At 48.2% G+C, this 14,877-nt stretch overlaps 1 protein-coding gene across 1 annotated transcript in view; it reads right to left on the bottom strand.

Annotated features, from left to right (window-relative positions):
- Nucleotides 1-14,877, bottom strand: part of FANCM (FA complementation group M) — a 73,177-nt gene that overhangs the window by 9,294 nt on the left and 49,006 nt on the right. The window contains exon 14 of the mRNA XM_054162155.1: nt 1,969-3,880. Coding sequence (XP_054018130.1) covers nt 1,969-3,880 — 1,912 coding nt within the window. The remainder of the gene's footprint in view (nt 1-1,968; nt 3,881-14,877) is intronic.

The following is a 14,877-nucleotide window of genomic DNA, read 5'->3' as shown; positions in this document are numbered from 1 at the left end:
ACCACATCTCCATGCCTTTGAAACCTCTCCAGGGATATGGATTCCACCACTGCCCTGGGCAGCCTGGGCCAAGCTTTGGCAACCCTTTTGAGGAAGAAATTGTTGCTCATGCCCAACCTAAACCTCCCCTGAAATGTTGAGGCCATTTCCTCTTGCCCTATTGCTTGTTGGTTCCATACAAGTACAGCCATATTTGGGGGTGCTGTTGTTTGGTTCTGGGGGTTTTGTTGTTTGGTTGGTTGTTTTTTGCTTGATTGGCTGTTTTGGGTTTTTCCTTGTTGTTTGTTTGGGGGTTTTTTTGTTTGTTTTGTTGTTTTTCATTGAGTGCATTGGGTTGGAAGGGACCCTCAAAGGTCATCTTGTCCAACTCCCCAGCAGAAAGCAGGGAGACTTCCAATTAGATCAGGTTGCCAAGGGCCACATCAAGTCTGACCTTGTTTGGCTCTTTGGGGTTTTTTTTTGGATTTGTTGTTTGTTTTTTTTTTTTAATCTTACTTGATATAGAATAGAATAGAATAGAATAGAATAGAATAGAATAGAATAGAATAGAATAGAATAGAATAGAATAGAATAGAATAGAATAGAATAGAATAGAATTAACCAGGTTGGAAGAGACCTTCGAGATCATCATGTCCAACCTATCATCCGACACCACCTAATCAACTAAACCATACAACCAAGCATCCTGTCAAGCCTCGCCCTGAACACCCCCAGCGACGGTGACCCCACCACCTCCTCAGGCAGCCCATTCCAGTGGGCAATCACTCTCTCTGTGTAAAACTTCCTCCTAACCTCCAGCCTAAACCTCCCCTGACGCAGCCTGAGACTGTGTCCTCTTGTTCTGGTACTGGTTGCCTGGGAGAAGAGACCAACCTCCGCCTCACTACAACCCCCCTTCAGGTAGTTGTAGAGAGCAACAAGGTCACCCCTGAGTCTCCTCCAGGCTAAGCAACCCCAGCTCCCTCAATCTCTCCTCATAGGGCTTGTGCTCCAAGCCCCTCACCAACCTTGTTGCCCTTTTCTGGACACGCTGCAGCAAGTCAACATCCTTCCTAAACTGAGGGGCCCAGAACTGGACACAGTACTCGAGGTGCGGCCTAACCAGTGCAGTGTACAGGGGCAGAATGACCTCCCTGCTCCTGCTGGCCACACTGTTCCTGATGCAGGCCAGGATGCCACTATTCTTCTTCATTAACCAGAGGGCAGGGTTTGAATTCAGCAAACCAAAATATCCCTTTGAAGGTGTAACGACACAGGAAGAAAGGTGATGTTCAACAATCAGTCATCTTCAGAAAGTATGAAGGCTATCAGACAAAGGCAAAGAGAAAGGAGGAAAAAAAAAGCCTGTTTTAGGCACCCAAAAGGAGGTGGTTAATGCTTTGATTCACTGCTTAGGGCAGTGAGAAGCAAGAAAAACTCAGAGTTCAGTGGAAACTCCAAAGATTGATTAGGGGTCTGGTCTCTCTGAGGAGGAAAGGCTAAGAGACCTGGGGCTGCTTGGCCTGGAGAAGAGCAGCCTGAGAAGGGATCTGATCAATGCTCAGTAATAGGTAAAGGACCTGTGGGGGACCAGAGGATGGGGCCAGACTCCTGTCAGTGGTGTTCAGGCACAGGCAAGGGGCAGTGAGCACAAACTGGAACCCAGGACGTTTCATCTGAACAGGAGGAGAAGCTTGTTTGGTGTGAGGGCGCTGGAGCTCTGGAGCAGGCTGCCCAGAGAGGCTGTGGAATCTCTCTGAAGAAATTCCAAACCCACCTGGCCATTGTGATCTTGGGCAACCTGCTATGGGTGCCCCTGCTTTAGCAGGGGGGTTTGGACTGGATGATCTCCAGAGGTCCTTTTCAACCCCCACGACTCTAGGACACTGTGATTCATCCTTCCTAAGTAAGCCATATAACCAAAGGATACAAAATTCTCTGGATTCTATTTATTTACACATGAACTGACTGCACCACTGCCATCCCTACCTGAAGCAGGAAACACACATGAGGGATGAAGGTTGATGTCTTCCAGGCTTTCAGTTCTTCCTAAAGGAGACTCAAGCCTATCTGTGGCTGAACTCCCACAGTCCTGCCTGTGTGGGCTTTTATTTACTTCTGCAAAAGTCACCTCTGCAATCTCCTTGGCACTAGAGAAGATATTCCTGGGAGTCTTTTTGATAGCCTTTCCACGTGTTGGCGTAGAAAGTGCCAAAGCTAAAGCTTCAGGTGATCCTCTGCCCTTTCTTCTGCCTCCTGACTCCAAGAAAGGCACTGCAGTGGTGGCATCCTCAGCCCCTTCTCTGTCCTCCATGTCCCTTCCCTGGAACAGCAATGGTGTGGAGATGTGTCTCCTCTCAAGACTTCTGCAATCCCATTTTGGTGATGTTTCAAGCCTGGAGCTATCCTCCAGCAATTTGGTTTCGGAGTTAACATCTCCATGACTCCCTGGGGCACTGGTTGACTTTCTGGTGTTACTGCTGTTTTCCTCAAGGATGTCATCCTCACATTCTTCAATGGAAAATCCCAGTTCAAAGTTGACAGAAAAGAGCTCCTGAGAGCAATCATGAAGATCATCATTGTCCAGAAGCTGCTTGGTCACACTGGTATCCCCTGACACCTCCATGGGGGTGGGTTTACTGCTGGTTGGTTGCCCCTTGCAGGTTTTGTCAGCATTCAGGCAGCCCACCTCTGAAGGAAGCCACTCAGACTCTTCCTCTGCCTCTGGCCTGCTGATCAAGCAGGGTTCATGGGAAGGTGTGAAACGCTTCTTGCTTGTAGAATAACTTTGGTTGTTTGTGTCAGGAATATGGTCATCTTCAAATAAATGGACACTCCTCTCCTCATCCATCATCACTTCTTGCTTATTAAATTCCAGAGCTTCATCCTCTTGGACAAAACTCTTCTTTGAAGGCTTATTTTTTGGAGTGTGATTTGCAGCTTTCCTTTGGGTTTCAGGGAATTCCTCATTGTCAAGCAGACCCTCAAAGCTGTCATCCCAAGGATGCTCCTCTTCAGCTCTACCAGCAGCAGCCTCAGGAGATGACAGAGGTTCTGGCAAACAGGCATGGACAGAAGCACACGATTCACTTGTGACTCTCAGCTCAGGATGCTCAAAGAGCAGCAGTGAAGCATCAGCTTCTGAAGCCACAGGCAAGACTTTGTCCTGCAGCCTGTCTGAAGAGCTACCACAAATCGCTCTTTGGAGGGGCCGTGGCGTTTCTTCATTGCTCAGTGTGCTTTCAAAGGCATCAAGGTGATTCAGGGAGGGAGGAGATTGTGCTAAAAGCCTTTTCACAAGAGAAAATGTGTTCTTTAGCCCAGAAGGCTCCTCAGATGGCCTCACAAGAGCAAAGGAATCCAGGTATGACTCAGGAAGATAAAATAAGTTAGAGGGCAGCGGTGACTTGTCACCTGTGAAGCTACCATAACCTGAATCTGTGTGGGGTGTCCCCAGTGACCTACAAGCTTTACCCACAGCTGTGCATCCCTTCATTGCCTCACTTGCATGAATTTCAAGACTTTCACTGTCATCACAAAGGTCAAAAGACTCATTCAAGTCAAAAGTCACCTCTAGTTCCTCATCCACTTGCCTGCCCTGGTCAGTGCTTTCAACAGGAAGAAGCTGTCTTGCTGAGGTATTGGTGTCTGAGTGCAACACAGGCATGTCCCCAGTTAACCCTGAAGTTCTTCTGAGAGCCTTTGTTACTTTGAATGTGGCAAAGAGTTCATTCCCATCATCATTTCTATCAGGGAACAATGGTTTTCCTCTTGATCCAGATGAGCATGCTTTCTGATCCATCATGGAGCTGGTGGTGGAAAGGTGGCTTTTTCTCCTTCTAACATGAACATCTTCAATCTGCAAGTGAGGCTGGATCTCCAGGTCATAGCTGCAGTCTCCCTGGTGACAAACACAGGACAGGATTTACTGCAAATATGTACAGGAGGACTTGGCTAGAGGAGATCTACAGTAAAAGGTTCTCACACTGCTAAGGGTGGTCAGAGGGGAGAGAAACAACAAGGGGGAGAGAAACAACAAGGGGGAGAGAAACAACAAGGGGGAGAGAAACAACAAGGGGGAGAGAAACAACAAGGGGGAGAGAAACAACAAGGGGGAGAGAAACAACAAGGGGGAGAGAAACAACAAGGGGGAGAGAAACAACAAGGGGGAGAGAAACAACAAGGGGGAGAGAAACAACAAGGGGGAGAGAAACAACAAGGGGGAGAGAAACAACAAGGGGGAGAGAAACAACAAGGGGGAGAGAAACAACAAGGGGGAGAGAAACAACAAGGGGGAGAGAAACAACAAGGGGGAGAGAAACAACAAGGGGGAGAGAAACAACAAGGGGGAGAGAAACAACAAGGGGGAGAGAAACAACAAGGGGGAGAGAAACAACAAGGGGGAGAGAAACAACAAGGGGGAGAGAAACAACAAGGGGGAGAGAAACAACAAGGGGGAGAAAAAGGGGGAGAAAACAACAAGGGGGAGAGAAACAACAAGGGGGAGAGAAACAACAAGGGGGAGAGAAACAACAAGGGGGAGAGAAACAACAAGGGGGAGAGAAACAACAAGGGGGAGAGAAACAAGGGGGAGAGAAACAAGGGGGAGAGAAACAAGGGGGAGAGAAACAAGGGGGAGAGAGCAATATGGTGCTGAGGAACATGGTTTAGCACCAGCCTTGGCAGAGTTAGAGAATGGTTGGACTTGACCTTAAAGGTCTTTTCTAACCCAAATGATGCTGTGGTTCTAAGGAGATCCCCAGACTGCAGAGGCTGATCTGTAAGATGTGGTGATACCAAACTAGTGAAGACAATGAAAGGGTTAAAGGATGGGTTTGACATGTGTAGGTTCTAAGTAATTACTTTCCCTCAAGCTCAATCAAAACACAACATCAAGATACAGAGAGGTTTGCAATAAATCAAAAGGGAGAAACAAACAAGCACCACTACACCCCAGGTCCAATTAACTCCCCACATGTCACCTGAGGAGATGACACACTTGGCTGACAAGCTAATGGTGTCGATAAGGATCTGTTTGAATTTGTCCAGGTAATGACTGAGCCTTGCATAATGTTTCAGCTGAAGGACCCAAGCATTTGAAGAACACAACTCACATTAAACAGAGTAAAAGTGGATTAGCTTCCAAACCCCTAAACCTCAGTGAAACAGGAGGAGGTGATACTCTGCCCATCCAATGCCATGTAAGAGATGCAGAGAAGATCACTCTTGGCCCTGTCTTGCTCTGCATTATTTAACTAACCCAAAACTAATCAAAATGGCAGGAAAAGATGAGGGGTGAGTAGGTCAAAGGATCATTTAAATTACAACTGCATCAGAGGTAGAGCAGACAACAGCAACTCCTTCTGGTTTTCATATGACCAAGTCCCCATCTCTGGAGGGGTTTCAAAGCCATGGAGATGTGGTGCTGAGGGATATGGTTTAGTGGTGACCTGGCAGTGCTGGGTTCACGGTTGGACTCAAAGATCTTAAAAGGTTTCTTCCAACCTTTGTGATTCTATGGTTCAGTGCTTGTCACCTTCCCTGCTTTCAGATAGGGTTCCAAAACCTCTTTATTAAACAAACAAGCAAAAAAATAGCAACCCAGGGACCTTTTGTTGGTGTTTTTGCATGGAAAACAGGATAGAGCACAGAAAACAGGAGGAGTAAGGAGCTGGTACACTGCAGAACTTCATTAGGTTGCTGCCAGTCATAGAATCATGCAATGCTAGGGGCTGGAAGCCACTTTCAGATAGCAATGATTATGCTCTAACTTGGGAAAATAATGAAGGAGAAAAAAAAGCCAGGTTAGGAGGAGTGCTGAGTGCCAGGACAAGAAGCCAGAGGACAAATTTAGCATCTAGGACAAACTTTAGTAACCCAATTTCAGGCTTATGTGGTGTTATATAACTGTTCTGCTTCAACTAGACACATTCCAAACACTTGCTCCCAAACAAAATGCTTCTCCCAGTGACTCCAGCTCCTGCTGATGGAGTGAAGGGGACAGAGTTGGAATTTGTATCTCATTTTTTCTTTTTAAGCCTAAATGTTTACAATTGGTAGAATCTTAAGTGAGCTGCTCAGCTCTTTTCTAACCCAGAAGGCTCCACTGTGTAGCAGCGATGCAGTAAATAGGTCATGGAGGAGTAGGAAGGAAGAGATTCCTGTTTGTTATTGCACTAAATTAATCACCCTGATTGATTCCTTTTGGAAAGCAAAAGGGTTTTAACATAGAAAAATCAAGAAGTAAGGTAACAAAGTTTCTTCACTATATAACTATGCACAAAACAGGCTCCCTTCCCAGTTTCTAGCATTTCAGCCGAAGTGCCCACTGCCCCCGTCAGAATTAACCTCTCTCCTCCTGACTTGCTTTGGATGGGCATTTTCTAATGAGCTTCAGGCAGCTGCCCAAAGCCTGCTGATTTTGCTATTGAAAAATAAAAAGCTCCAGTCTATAAACAGATTGTGGGGCTTTAACCCCAGCCACCAACTGGGCACCACACAAGCAGGACGCACACAACAACCAGCACTTCTCCTCTCCGCAGCTTGGTTGGAACAGAGGTGAAAGCAGCAGCTGCAGAGCATGAGGACTGCAGTGAGTCTTTTCTGACACAAACTAGAAGGTGTTTTCAAAACTGGCCTGAAGGGGAGAAACACTTCTGGATTGTGAGCTTCCATAAGTAGGTAGAGCAGATATCCAAGCTCCATGTTCTAATCTATCCAAATGACAACTGGTTACAAGCTCTTCCTTGTAAGTGACCACTTAGTGCCTTAATCCTGCAGGGAAAACCCTTCTGTTTGCCTTCACACATGATCCTCACCATTCTCAAGTGGATCCCTCCACCTGGCCAGGATAGCAAGTTGAGGGACAGGAACCTCATGAAGTTCAACCAGGGCAAGTGTAGGGATGTGCACCTGGGGAGGAACAACCCCCTGCATCAGTACAGGTGGGGCAGAGGCCTGTGGGGAAGCAGCTCCCTGGACAAGGACCTGGGAATGCTGGTACTCAATGAGTTCCCCATGAGCCATCAATCTGCCCTTGTGGCCAAGAAGTACCAATGGTCTCCTGGGGTGCACAAAGAATAATGTGGACAGAAGGATGAGGGAGGTTCTCATTTTCCTCTATTCTGCCCTGGTAAGACTGCATCTGGAGGACTGAGTCCAATGTTGGGCTCCCCAGTTCAGGAGAGACAGGGAACTACGGGAGAGGGTACAGCAAAGGGCTACAAAGATTCTGATGGGCCTGGAACTGTTTAGCCTGGAGAAGAGCAGCCCCAGAGGGCATCTTCTCAAGGCTCAACAAGAGCTAAGGATCTGTGGGGGTCAAGAGGATGGAGCCAGACTCTCACCAGTAGTGCTCAGGGACAGGACATGGTGCAGTGGGCACAAGATCGAACCCAGGAGGTTCCTTCTGAAGATATGGAAAAAATTCCTTGGTCTAATGGTGCTGGAGCCCTGGAGCAGGCTGCCCAGAGAAGTTGTGGAGTCTCCTTCTCTGGAGAGATTCCAAAGCCACCTGGACATTGTGATCCTGGGCAAGCTGCTGTGGGTAGCCCTGCTTTAGCAGGGGGGTTGCACTAGACAATCTCCAGAGGTCCCTTCCAACCTGCACTGCACTGGGATTGTGGGGGTAGAAAAAACATGTCTGGCTGGTATGGCTGAACCTGTGGCACAAGAGCTGCAGGAAGCTTTCCTGCAGCACTGTCCAGGAACCCTTCAACAAAAGAGATACACCAGCTCAGATTAACACAGCTAAGCCCTTCCAGGTGTCACACAGTCTTCTTGTCCTTTGCACATGGCTACCATGCCAAAAATCACTTTTACTTCTCTGTTCTCACTGTGAGCACAGCAAACCAGAAAGCACCTGCACTCCAGGGCCTGATCAATCTCAACCAGCTCTCAATTAGCCTTCAGACTCAAATCACTTGGCAACAAGATCAGAAGAATCAATGTGGCACAAAGCAACTGCTTAATTGGAGAAATGACATTTTGGTGTCTCAGGCTCTCCCTAGCAGCCTTACCCTCTAAGAACAGCAAAACCATCCTTCCACCTCCATGCTAGCAAGCATGGTACTGTTCCAGGGTTCTCCTGGAATAAAGTAGGAGCTGGGCCACCAGCTTTCTTTTGAGAACCCCAAGGCCTTCAACATTTCTTGTCTGCTGTTTCAGCCAGATTCAGTGCCCCACAGCTCCAGCCAGAAGCTCCACAATTGCTTTAGTCTACCTGTCATCAATATGCATCATTTGATGGCTTATTTGTTGCTTACTGGAGAACTCTCCAGAGTCATGGAGTGGTTTGTGTTGGAAAGGTATCTTAAAGATCATCTAGTTCCAACCTCTCTGCAGTGAGCACTGACATCTTCAACTAGATGAGGTTGCTCAGAGCCCTGTGCAAGCCAGCCTTGAACACCTGCCACATCTCAGAGCAGAATTGTAACCACAGACAACCTACTAGGTCTAAATGAGGGTCTACATCATGAGGTCACCTCATCATCTTTGTAGCCTTCCCTGCACTCTCTCCAGTAGTTCCCTATCCCTCTTGAACTGGAGAACCCAGAACTGGACCCAGGATTCCATATGTGTCCTCACCATGGCAGAGTAGAGGGGGAGGAGAACCTCCCTTGCCCTGCTGGACACACTCTGGAGAGCATTAGCCTCTGTGGCCACAAGGGCATATTGCTGGCTTGTGAGGGACTTGTTCACCAGCACTTCTAGACAGCTCTCTGTGGAGCTTCTTCCCAGCAGGTCACCCCTCCCCTGTACTGGTGCAGGCTGTTATTCCTCCCCAGGTGCAGGACCCTATACTTGTCCTTGTTGAACTTCATGAGGTTTTTCATCCACCCAACTCTCCAAACTGGCCAAAGCTTGCTGAATGTCTTTTGAGTTTTCTTTTGTCTTTCTATAGAGAAAAGACCTAATCTGAGTGGAACTCCACACTGCCAACTCTGAGGCGGGAAATGGACACCCATAGTCCATCCACAGCCTGCCCAAAATTCATCATCCTCCCACAGAAGACTTTTTAAAAGTCATAAAGATTTCCTAACTCCTAGGAAAAAAAGTGCAGCTTAGTATTTCCTGTTCCTTATCCACAGCAATTTGGCCAAATATCATCTCACTAAAAAATGATTACTCTGCCCTGACCTTGTACCCAAACAGCAGAGTTTAATGCTTAAAAGCTCTTCAATTATTTTGCAGGAGGCCAAGTTGATTTGTTACCATGTTACACACACATTAAAAAATCCCTCTTTGGAGCCAGCAGAAAATCCAATCCCATCTGCCTGCTTCTGGTTGCTGTAGTAATAAAGCCAGCCAGGCATTAAAGGCTTTTGTGCCCTGGATGTGCCTGTGGCAGGCTCACAGCTGGCATTTCTCCTACCTTTTGGGTTTCTTTTGGTTGTGCCAACTTCTTGTCTAAGAGCAAACACATGCAAGACAGTTCTGTCTTCCCCTCAAACATTTTCATCTCCTCTACCTAACAGCATCTAAGCCTTTTCCTGGACTTTGAAAAAACCTATTATGCAAACTAACCATTCTAGGAGTCTATGAATCATGGAAAAATGGAATTCTTGTAATCATGGAAGGAGAACAAGAATTCACACCAGTGAATTCCTGAGCTTTCCTCTTGAACAGCAAAGCAAACACCCACTAAGGACACACAAATACTTCCGGAGCTGCCTCCTCTGCAGTTGTTACTCATCTCTGAAGAAAATTCTTCCCAAGAAATCATAGAATGGTTTGGCTTGGATTTGGACAGAGGTAGTTCCAACAGAACCTTCCAGATCATTTCAGATGAATGCTGAGGCCAGAGTTCATGTGGACCACATGGGAGAAGGGAAATGCTGAACCAAGGGCATAAAGAAGCTGTGGGACTTCAGCTCTGGAGATCCTGAAGACTTGACTTGCCAAGGACTCAGCCATCTGATTTACACAGGTTCTGAACTGGACCAGAGATCCACAGGGTCAGACTGGTCTGCTCTCTGGTAGCAGTGATGACCTTCAAAGCAGCATTCACTAGCAGAAATGGCTTAGAGCTAACATGACACACTCAAAGGGTGCTCTAATGTACTGTGTAGCGGTGCCCAAATTTCACTCAATGCTCTGACCACGAGGACTCGACCTGGAGAAGACTGAATTAGGACAAGCTTGGTAGGAACAGCAAACCCAAACCACCTCTCAACATTGACTCATGGAATATGGCTCTCTTCCAAAACACAGGGGGATGAGATTTTGCTGGGGTTGTGTCCCTGGTAAGCAGGGACAGCCACGGTGCAGGGACTGCTCCAAGAGGGCTCCACTACAAAGACACCAACATTCCTTCCTTTGGGTGGACTCCTCCAGTGGCAGCACAGCCTGTCCTGGGAACACTATCAGTGCCTTGCAGAGGAATGGAATAGAATAGAATGGAACAGAATAGAATGGAATAGAATAGAATTAACCAGGTTGGAAGAGACCTTTGAGATCATCAAGTCCAACCTATCATCCAACACCATCTAATCAACTAAACCATGGCTCCAAGCACCCCATTAAGTCTCTTCCTAAACACCTCCAGTGATGGTGACTCCACCACCTCCCTGGGCAGCCCATTCCAATGGGCAATCACTCTCTATGAAGAACTTCTTCCTAACATCCAGCCTAAACCTCCCCTGGTGCGGCTTGAGACTGTGTCCTCTTGTTCTGGTGATGGTTGCCTGGGAGAAGAGACCAGCTCTCACCTGGCTACAACCTCCCTTCAGGTAGTCTCTCCTGAGTCTCCTCTTCTTCAGGCTAAGCAACCCCAGCTCCCTCAGCCTCTCCTCACAGGGCTGTGCTCCAAACCCCTCCCCAGCTTTGTTGCTCTTCTCTGGACACGTTCCAGCAAGTCAACATCCTTTCTAAACTGAGGGGCCCAGAACTGGACACAGGACTCAAGGTGTGGCCTAACCAGTGCTGAGTCCAGGGACAGAATGACCTCCCTGCTCCTGCTGGCCACACTGTTCCTGATCCAGGCCACGATGCCATTGGCTCTCTTGGCCTCCTGGGCACACTGCTGGCTCATGTTCAGCCTACCATCAACCAGTACCCCCAGGTCCTCTCTGCCTGGCTGCTCTCCAGCCACTCTGACCCCAGCCTGTAGCACTGCATGGGGTTGCTGTGGCCAATGTGCAGAACCTGGCACTAGGAGTCAAGGATGACTTTAGGAAAGAATATAAAATCCTGAAGAGGAAAGGCTGAAAGACCTTGAGTGTAGAGTAGAGCAGGCACACAGGGGATCTTCTCAATGCTCAGCAACAGCTAAAGGACCTGTGGGGGGCAAGAGGATAGGGCCAAACTCTTGTCAGTGGTGTCCAGGGACAGGACAAGGGGAAATGAACACAAATGGGAAGCCAGCAGGTTCCATCTGAACAAGACAAGAAACTTATTGGGTGTGAGGGTGCTGGAGCCCTGGAGCAGCTGCTCAGAGAGGCTGTGGAGTCTCCTTCGCTAGAGAGACTCCAAAGCCACCTGGCCACTGTGATCCTGGGCAAGCTGCTGTGGGAGCTTTAGCAGAGGGATTGGACTGGATGATCTCCAGAGGTCCCTTCCAACCCCTACCACACTGGGATTCTGGGCTTTGTGTCTATTAAAAACCAAAGAGGACAGAAAGTTGCAGGCCCAGCTGAGAAGACAGAATGCTTGTGCACACTTTCTCCTCTGCCAAGAGTCCAGCTCACAGGTGACCCAAAATCACCTTCTTTTTTATTTACATTAAGGAAATGTAAAAATTGAAATTTTCAGCAAAGAACTGAAAAAGCAATTCCAGAATTGCAGTTTGGCTGCACCAGTAGGGACACTTCTCAGGGGATTAAGATCTCAAGAGACCAAAAACAACAGCTGGAGATTAAAATCTGGGTGTCACTGCTGGTTCCAGACCTGCACTGCCAATCTTGTCAGACACAGCCAGAGCTCCTGCCCACGCTTTGTTTTTCCCTAGAAGACTTCAAAAGGGTGGAGTGATTTGTCATGGTGTCACCACTCACACTCTGTGTAGTCATTAGAAGGTGTTTGCAGCATGCCAGTGACATCTCATTGTGATTTCTCCTTCAGCTGATGAGAAAGTTCAGTGTCTCCACCTACGACTAGTTAAGACAGAACAGAGAAAGCTGGCTGGAAACCAATCCAGATAATACCTGAAACTGGGAGCTAGGAGGCAGCTGAAGGAGATAACACACAGGCCTAGTCCTTTGTGACTGCAAGACCCTTACCTATAATGTGCAACCTCTGCTGAAACCCCACCCACAGCACTGGGGCCACCTCTGGAGTCCTCAGCACAGGACAGAAATGGACCTCTTGGTCCAGCAGGGCCAGAGGAGGCCACATCAGTGATGGGAGGGCTGGAAGCTCTCTGCTGTGAGGCCAGGCTGAGAGAGTTGGGGTTATTCAGCCTGCAGAAAAGAAGACTCCAGGGAGACCTTCTGGTGGTCTTTTCAGTGCTTAAAGGGGCAATCAGAAAGCTGGGGACAGACTTCTGAGCAGGGCCTGTTGTGACAGGAAGACAAAAGATGATGGTTTGAACTAAAAGAGGGAGATTCAGACTGGAGAGAAGGGAGAAGTGTTTGACACTGAGGGTGGCGAGAGCCTGCCCTAGGTTGCTCAGAGAGGTGGTAGATGCCTATTCCTGAGACCATTGCAGGTCAGGCTGTGTGGGGCTCTGAGCAACCTGCTCTAGCTGAAGATGTCCCTAATGACTGCAATGGGGGTTGGAGTGGACATCTTTAAAGGTCCCTTCCCCTCAAACCAGTCTGGAATTCAATGATTAAGCAGACACTGAGCTGTTAAATTATTAGTGGTGAGAACGAGTTGAGTTGGGTTGTCCCACTGTCCAGAGGGAAGGAGGCAGGCCTGCTTCTCTGAAGACTCTGTGAAACTTGGCTCTTCTGCCTTACTCATATTTTTTGGAACCAGTTTTGACAGATTCTGAGGAAGAAGACTGAGGGCTTGCTGATGAGTAATAAATTTGCTATGCAATGATTTTAAGGCTGCCAATTGTTCATAGATTCATGGAATGGTTTGGGTTGGAAGGGACTGTGAAGATCTAATTCCAACCCTCTGGCACTGGCAGGGACACCTTCCTTCTACCCCTTTGAAGGCTCTTGGGAACCACACTTCTGGTATCAGTACACCTTCAAAAAATGAGACTAAGTCAGTCACACACAAATACTTCAAGTGCCTGAAGTGGGGGTGGTAAATCCACAGTTAGAAGAGCAATTTTCATTTTTTAACCACTCACAAAATCCCAGACTGCTCTGGGTAGGGACCTCTCAAGCTCATCTAGTCCAACCCCCCTGCAGTCAGCAGAGACATCTGCAACTAGAGCAAGTTGCTCAGAGCCCCAAACAACCTGACCTGGAATGGTTCCAGGGAAGAGAGACCTCCCAATTCCCTGAGCAACCTGGGCCAGGGTCAAGCCTGACCTTGAATGTCTCCAGAGTCATTCCTTTGCCTCTTGAATTGCTTCTGCTCTCTGTACCTGAACTCTCCCCAAGACCTCTCTCTCTGGCACGTGTTCCTGACCCTAGTCTGGGAACACATGCTCTGAAAGAAGTCAAGGACAGCATTGTTCTGTGGTGGAGAAGCTTAGCTTAGCTCTGAAGGTCTCTTTACAACTCTGCATTAATACCACTTCCCCATCATGAAGTACAACTACAATGTCTCCTTTCTCTTCCTTGGTAAGTCTCCTTACTCAGGAAGCTCTGGCAGCTTAGTGACAGGATTCTCATGACCTGGAAAAGTTCAGGACTCCAAAAAGCAATACATGGAACAAAGAAGAGCTAGGCTCTAAAAACAGAGTGGTGGACAACTGAAGTCTTCAGGTACTGTCAAGAGAGACACTGCTGCACACAGTTTCATGTGGGTGACTTTCATCTGCTATCCCCAACTGCTGGCAACCAAACCCCTCACCACCCAATGGCCTTGATTCATCTTTGTTTGGCTGCTTTCCCTTTATCCTTTAATTCTCAAGGGCAATTAGGTTTTTAACTAAAGCTTCTGCACAAAACAAACAAAAGGCCTCAAACCCAAACCACTTTAACAGCAGCAATCCATCCCTGCAACGTTTCTATGGGTTGTGTTTGAGAGCACATGTGATACACATCATCTACAGTGCCTTTCACACCCTGGAATGGTTCTGGTGGCACTGCTGGGGGCTTGAAATGAACAGTTCTTTTACTTTACAGGATCCCAGCATGGTGGAGTCGGAAGGGACCTCTGGAGATCATCCAGTCCAACACCCTTGCTAAAGCAGGGGCACCCATTGCAGGTTGCCCAGGATCACAATGGCCAGGTGGGTTTGGAATTTCTCCAGAGAAGGAGACTCCACAACCTCTCTGGGCAGCCTGCTCCAGGGCTCCAGCATCTTCATACCAAACAAGTTTCTCCTCATCTTCAGATGGAACCTCCTGGGTTCTAGTGTGTGCCCACTGCCCCTTGTCCTGTCACTGGGCACAATTGCAAGAGTCTGGCCTCATCTTCTCACCCCCACCTCCCAGGTCCTTGAGCTCTTGGCTGAGCATTGAGAAGATGCCCTCTGGGGCTGCTCTTCTCTAGGTGCCACAGCCCCAGGGCTCTCAGCTTTTCATCCTCACAGAAATGCTACAGGCCCCTCAACATTTTTTGAGCTTCCACTGGACTCTCTCCAGTAGTTTCCTGTCTCTCCTGAACTGAGGAGCCCAGAATTGGACCCAGGACTCCAGATGTGGCCTCACTAGAGCTGAGTAGAGAGGGAGGGGAACCTTCCTTGATCTGCTGGCCACACTCCATGCATCCCAGGAGACTGTTGGCCTTCTTGGCCACTTGAGCACACTGCTGCCTCATGGGGAACTTCTTTCCCACCAGCACTCCCAGGACCTTCTCCTTGGCATTGCTTCCCTGCAGGTCACCCCTCAC

The sequence above is a fragment of the Dryobates pubescens genome, chromosome 5 (genome assembly GCF_014839835.1).
Source record: "Dryobates pubescens isolate bDryPub1 chromosome 5, bDryPub1.pri, whole genome shotgun sequence".
Taxonomy (NCBI): domain Eukaryota; kingdom Metazoa; phylum Chordata; class Aves; order Piciformes; family Picidae; genus Dryobates; species Dryobates pubescens.
Note: the sequence above shows the minus strand (reverse complement) of the source record. Positions and strands in the feature narration are given on the sequence as shown.